Source organism: Sinocyclocheilus rhinocerous, unplaced genomic scaffold (assembly GCF_001515625.1).
Source record: "Sinocyclocheilus rhinocerous isolate Xijiao unplaced genomic scaffold, SAMN03320098_v1.1 scaffold3254, whole genome shotgun sequence".
Taxonomy (NCBI): domain Eukaryota; kingdom Metazoa; phylum Chordata; class Actinopteri; order Cypriniformes; family Cyprinidae; genus Sinocyclocheilus; species Sinocyclocheilus rhinocerous.
This window is the reverse complement of record NW_015652273.1, coordinates 84,881-91,566: the sequence shown is the minus strand read 5'-3', so window position 1 is coordinate 91,566 and position 6,686 is coordinate 84,881. Positions and strand designations below refer to the sequence as shown.

The following is a 6,686-nucleotide window of genomic DNA, read 5'->3' as shown; positions in this document are numbered from 1 at the left end:
TACCCAAGCGACTTAAGACTGGTTTTGTGGTCCAGGGTCACATATACTAAAAAAGTGGGTCGTGGCTTGATGACCATGGGAAAATATGGGTCCCATGGCCAAACCAATTGAGAACCACTGCTCTATGTCACAATTTAATCTTCTAAATTCTGTTTAATTGGGCTTATTGGAGTTGCATTTAATTTAATTTGTGTAAAATATTATATTTCAAATAAGGTATCATACTTATCTTTTAAATGTATTTACATTTTTTTATTATTTATTATTATGTTAGAATTTATTAGTGTTATTTTATTTTGTTTTCATTTATTAAATCATTAAAATCTTAATCTTCCTCACCAACAATGTTTAAACTGGGAAGTCTGACTGCACAGGTAAATAACAGACTTTTCAATTCCCCTAGGATCCAGATGTGGTGAATGTGCCTTTGCCTGTCCAGTACGGACTTTGTGTTATTTTGTATATGTTTAAATGACTGTGGTGGCTCATATCAACTTAATTGTATTAACGAAAACTAGTTCGGGACTGCTATTTTATAGTCTTACCTTATAAGCTGTTTATTCATCAGTATTGTTTTCATTTATTAAATCATTAAAATCTTAATCTTCCTCACCAACAATGTTTAAACTGGGAAGTCTGACTGCACAGGTAAATAACAGACTTTTCAATTCCCCTAGGATCCAGATGTGGTGAATGTGCCTTTGCCTGTCGAGTACGGCCCCATCCCTGAGGAAGAGGAGAGTGTACCCATGCGTCCCGAAGACCCTTCGGCCCCCTCCTTGCTTGTAACCCCTCAGGGCACCGAGGATGCTTCATCTGCCGCCCACTCCGATCAGCCTAAGAGAGATGGGGAGGCCGTTCTCATGGACAGCAAACTCCCACCTGCTCCCCAATCTCAGCCTCATCCCCATCACCACCACCAACCCCCGGTAGTCACTGCTCCCATACCAGCTGCCAAACCTTTCTCTGCGACCACCCAGGATGGAGGGCATGTGAATTTGGGCTTCATGCAGGCCCACCTGTCGGAGAAGGAGAGCCGTAATGGAAAGCCCACCAACCTGTGGAACCCCACCTATGGCTCGTGGTTTCTACAGCAGCAGCAGAAGAGACAGCAGGCCCAGGCACAAAGGCAGGCAAGCGGTCCACGGATCCCAGGTGAAGGGCAGGAACAAGCAGGCCGGACTGTGACAGTAGCTAAAGCTCTGGGCCTGCAGCAACAGCACAAACAGCAGCAGTACCAACAGCAGCTCCAGCGCCAACAGCAGCAGCAGCAGCAACAACAACAACAAGGCCTGTGTCGACCACTTTTGCCCCGTCCTGCCCCAACTCCTTTACTCCTGGATTCGGCCACCCTAGCACCAGTTCCGCTCTACAGACTACGGCGCTTCCCGTGTGGGAACATCGGGTATGGCTACCAGGAGCAGGGCCTGCCCATGGAGCCCATGCCGGGGCCCCAGCCTCCCCCACCTCATCCTGGCCAGCAGAGGCCCATCTCTTTGGCTCGGGCTAGCGGCCCTGAGGACAGCCGACAGCTTTTGGTCACCATGGGTACAGTGCAGGACTCCAGACTCCCGAAAATGGAAGGACACAACGCCACTGTTCTGTAACCGTGCACGTTCTCTATCAGTGCCCACTTTGCAAAACACTGTGCTGTCCATCTATGTCCAGCTTTGCTAAGCCCCTTTGTGCTTTATCGTTGTGCTTTTCAGCCATGAGACTGGGACTAGGAAGGTTCTGCGCTGGAAACTCAGAGAAACTTTCTCTGAGTGTCAGTCACTGAAACAGAACGATTGTCATTTGCATAAAGTAACAAGATTGTTGCGTTTCTGAAAGCCACAATTGAGAAACAAAAATAAACTGATTAAGCACTCACAAGGACAAATTCTGTGAAAAAGACTATATTATATCAGTGATATTTTTCCATAATGGGGGAGAAAAAAATAAAACGGGTTTTGTTGATGTTTGCTTGCCTGCTTGTTTATTTATTCATTTGTTAATTTATTATTTGGAGGTCATGTAAAGTATTAATGGGTGTGCTTCAGAAAGCAAACTGCCCCTATTCATTATGCATCATTTGCTCGTTCTTGGACTTGGTTGGCTTTTAAACGCAACAGTTTTCATCTATCATTAAATGTAAAGAATAACAGAAAACTCTAATGGCTACTGTGTGTGAAACTGGTGAGTGTTGGTGGCTTTTGGCGTTGAGATAACCTGTTGCTATGGTGTTGGAATTGAAACATGTAGCAAACTGGTCAGGGACGAGTGAGTGAAGTCTCTTTCACAGGACACGCGTTAGGGACTTGCAATTTAAACAGTGAAAATAGCATTGAAACAACATTTATTAATTTAAGCCCTTTCAGTTGCTTTGATACATTGAAACATTGAAAAAAAAAAAAAAATGGTCAAAGGTCAAGCTTTTTTCTGAATGCCACAACATCCTTGTTGAGAAGATTATCGTTGTTGAGAGTTTAAGCTAGCATGAATTTCGAGGTTTGATGCTAGTCTGGATCAGCAAAGCCAGCATAGCCAAGAGGTTTACCAGCACATCTCAACTGGTGAAGGTTATCAACCACCATGGTCTTTCTGGTAAAGCTGGTTATAGCTAATGAAATTTAGTTGGTTAAGTCAGTTATGAAGTTTGGTTAGGGTCTCAGCCTACGAAAACATCAAATGATGTTCTTTTTAGCATGGAACAGCCTTTGGCCTTGTGCTGTACTTGATGTATCTAGTACGCCTAAACCACCCACATAATGATACATCTTGCAAATTGTTCGGTAACCATGAACTGCATTTTGAAATGTCAGCAGAAAATGGTTTTAAAATAGTTTTAACTCTGAGCATCAGAAAACAGTTTGACTTGCGCACATCAAGACCAGTATGATGCTGTAGACTTGTGTTTTACTAACATGGTTTAATGCATCAGGGAATGTTGACGAGTCATGTGAAAGGGCTTTATGCTGTATGAAACTTGAGCATTGGCTGTGTAAGACTAAATTTCAGCATTTTACTTTAAGAAATTATATCCAATATTCCATTGGTTTTCTGTTTGGCATAGAAAAAAAAAAGTGTACATAAGAGCCTTACACCTGTTTGCGCAGAATATCATTAACTGTCCTTCATGCTCTCTTGATTCCTGTTTCCTTGAGTAAAAGGACTTATTTCAAGCGTACCAATGAGAAAAATTAATTTTTCACATATAATTTGTCACTTTATTTGTCTAAACATTCATCATTATAGTCATATTACTTAAGGTTCAGTTCTATCAAGCTGCTATTTCAAAAGCAAATGTTGGATGGTCTTTTTTATACTATCAGAAAGAACTGCTGTAGTGTCTTTGATAGTGAAGGTTTTACAAAGGAATATCTTGTGGCAATTTTTTACACTATTTTTTTTGTTAAAAAGTGGTCTCATTGTGAAAAAAATTTGTTTTATCTTTATTTTTAGTATTTTATTTTTAATAATAATTTTATCTTTATTTTTAACCTTCATAGAAAGTTCTATATTAATATCATCGCAGAATATTAACTGAAATACGTTTAAAATATTTGACTCATTTATATCCCTCTTGACTTTATATCATGATTTACAATGTCATAGTCACTTTGTTAGCACTGATGCTACTCTGTTTACCATAAATGGTATATTTAAATGTAAAATGCTACATTTTTTGAAAGAGATAAATATTTGTTGACTTTTTAAAAAAATTACTTGTTCAGTTCACGTCTGAGGTTTGGAAAATGTCTGATATGGTTTATGGAAGGTTCATATATCTGAGTGGTATTTCGTGAAGAAGAAAAAAAGGGATTTTTATTGCTATTATAATTTATCTTTCTTTCTGTTTTTATTTTCTTCTTCATTTTGCTTATCACAATGACAAAGTGACCACACTTGTAAACAAATGTTGTAAAACCTTATTGTATCATGTATCTGTTAATCTCTGTAATTTGACATTCAATGATGAGATCTGAGAAATTAATAAAATACTATTTAATAAGTTTGGCCTTGCTCTCAAACACAAAATGTGTATTAAAAATAACCAAAAGTATCACATGTCACAGACCATAATGTTGACAAGCTGAAACATTTAACTAAATCATGACTTTTGAGTGAAAGTAATAATTAATTATGCTACTACATTAGCAAAGTTATAAACAAATCCAGTTTTTGCTTTGCTGTATGGAGTGTAGACTGATGTGAAAAATGTAACAATTTAATAAAAAGCTGCTTTCACATAAAAAAGGTGAAAAAAAAATTAAGGCAAATGACCTTTTGCAATGTACTGTACATATCAGGGATTTCCAACTCTGCTCCAACACAAGCCTGTAATTATCAAGTAACTCTGAGCACCTTAATTAGCTGCTTCAGGTGTGTTTGGTTGCGGTTGGAGCGGAAATCTGCAGGACGGTAGGTCTCCAGGAGCAGAGAAAATAGAAAGTTACATACTGAAAATGCACACTAATGCCAGTCTCTGGAAAGAGATTTGGTGATGTAATGGTTACATTTTGCACAGTCAATGCTTTGAAAGTTTCAGAAGTTGGTGCAGAAGGTTCTGACTATCCGAAACATACAGATGGAAGAGCCTTGGAAATGTTTGCCTTTGGGAGGCATAAGTTTGATGTCATGGCTTGTTGTTATTTTTTGCAACTCTCCAAACTTTTCTTCTTTCAGATTTCTCAGAGCTTTCAGCTCTTTCTGATTTCAGAACTCAGAAAGACCCTCTTAATCCTTCATGAGGAGAAGGTATTTACAAATCGACGCCTTCCTGTTCCAGTGATGTGATCAAATTGATATCAGAACTAGTGATGTTCGGTTCTTGAACGAATCGTTCTTTTGAGCCGGTTCACAAATCGAACTGAATCAAACTTTAGTTCCGGGTTTATGACGCAGGACGCACAGCCCAACTCAAAAAGAACCTAATGAGCCGGTTCAACCAACTGTCAAAGTTTGCCGAGGATTACCGAGGACTCAACAAGAACCGAATGAGCCGTGGCGAAGTTTGCCGAGGATTACCGAAGATTCTGATGAGTGAGTTGACGATACTGTGCAAGCCTGAGTACTGGAAATATCCTTACTATGACTGTTATTAATTTACAATTTATTAAAACCTGCAAAAACCGTTCTGTCGAGTGTTGTAAATAAATTTTACAATAGTTTGTGCATGCATATTATATTTAAAGTTGCTTAAGCACTGTGGTGTGGAACTTATTTGCATAGCCACAGATCACAGTTTGAACAGTATTTGTAAGGGTTTACCTATGTTTTAATCTCTTTCCATGCTGACTCAGTTGGTAGCACTATTACCTCATACCAAGAAGGTCCCTAGTTTGAGTCCCTGCTAAGCTTGGAGGCCTTAATGTGGGGAATTTGCATGTTCTACCGATGTTGGTGTGAGTTTCTTCTGGGTCCTCTGGTTTTCCCCAGAATCCAAAGACTTACAGCAGAGGTGAGACACATGTTGTCCTTAAAACCCACTCTGGCAGGGGTCTCCAACCCTGCTCCTGATGAGCTACAGTCCTGCAGACTTCTGTTCCAACCTACTCCAACACACCTGCCTGTAATGCCGAGTTCACACTGCACGATTTTAGCCCGATTTTTCAAACAAGCACAAACATTTGCTTGACCAGCCACAACATCAGCATAATGCCGAGTTCACACCGCACGATTTTAGCCCTATTTTTCACTCGCCGACAGGTTTTGCGAAATCGCCGACAAATGCCTGAAATCAGAGGCAAATCGGTGCTCGTTCACGCGAGTGACAATCACGCAATGTGAATTATCAAAGACGCGATCTGAGGGAATCGCAGACGCCCGCAAAATATTTGGCATGCTAAATATCTGGAGCTGTCAGTGATTCACAATCACGCTGTGTGCAATGATTTCTGACTGAAACCTACATTGGCGATGACCTACAGCCAATGAGAGACCAAGATACAGGGCAGAGGGAAGTTCGGGGAGGAGTTATATGAAATGCAGTTTGCGCACCAGTGTTGCCAAATCCGCGTTTTTTATGTCAGCAGGTTGAAGCGACCCCAATAACGTGATATTTAGGCCCTGGAATGTGAATTGTACCAGGAGAACCCCGCCAAAAAAATTTGTATTTTACCCCCCGAAGGCGAATTTTACTGGGGGACCCCCCTCGAAAGCAATTGGGCTATTTCAGGTCCTTATCACTTCTCGTGTGTGTTTTGTTGTGAAACGTAGTTTGCGAACCAGACAGAGCTGTCGGTGATTCTTCCTAGTGTGAAGTCATGCAATGTGAAACCCCCTGTCGCCGATCCATCGTGCAATGTGAACACAGCAGTGTAGCGAATCAGCTCAAATTTATTTTTCTCCTTGTAGCTGGAAATCAGCTCACAGACAATTTGCGGGCTATATATATTGTTTTTTAATAATTCCAGTCTCGCTCCAGAACTCCGGTCTGACAAGTTATGAGCAAACAATGAACAACGTCAAGTGTGATACAAGTAAGACTTTATTAACTACATAAACACTTAAACTAGTCTAACATACACCTACGCATACACACATATACACACACACACACACACGCTTACAGTTGGTATAGGAAAAGGGTTAAAGCTTAAGCAGTAAAGAGGAGAGAAATAAAGCATGGAGCTATGGTACCATTTGATATTCAGCAGATCTACAGCCTGAAGGAAACATCAGATTCTTAGTTCAAACACACC

General features: G+C 40.3%; 1 protein-coding gene across 1 annotated transcript in view; it reads left to right on the top strand.

Moving 5' to 3' along the window:
- LOC107714274 (leukocyte tyrosine kinase receptor-like) overlaps window positions 1-2,009 on the top strand; it is a gene marked incomplete at its 5' end in the record, with an annotated part of 255,294 nt that extends 253,285 nt beyond the window's left edge. The window contains one exon of the mRNA XM_016520089.1: window positions 678-2,009. Within this exon, the coding sequence (XP_016375575.1) occupies window positions 678-1,607 (930 nt within the window). The remainder of the gene's footprint in view (window positions 1-677) is intronic.
- Window positions 2,010-6,686: the final 4,677 nt, after the last annotated feature.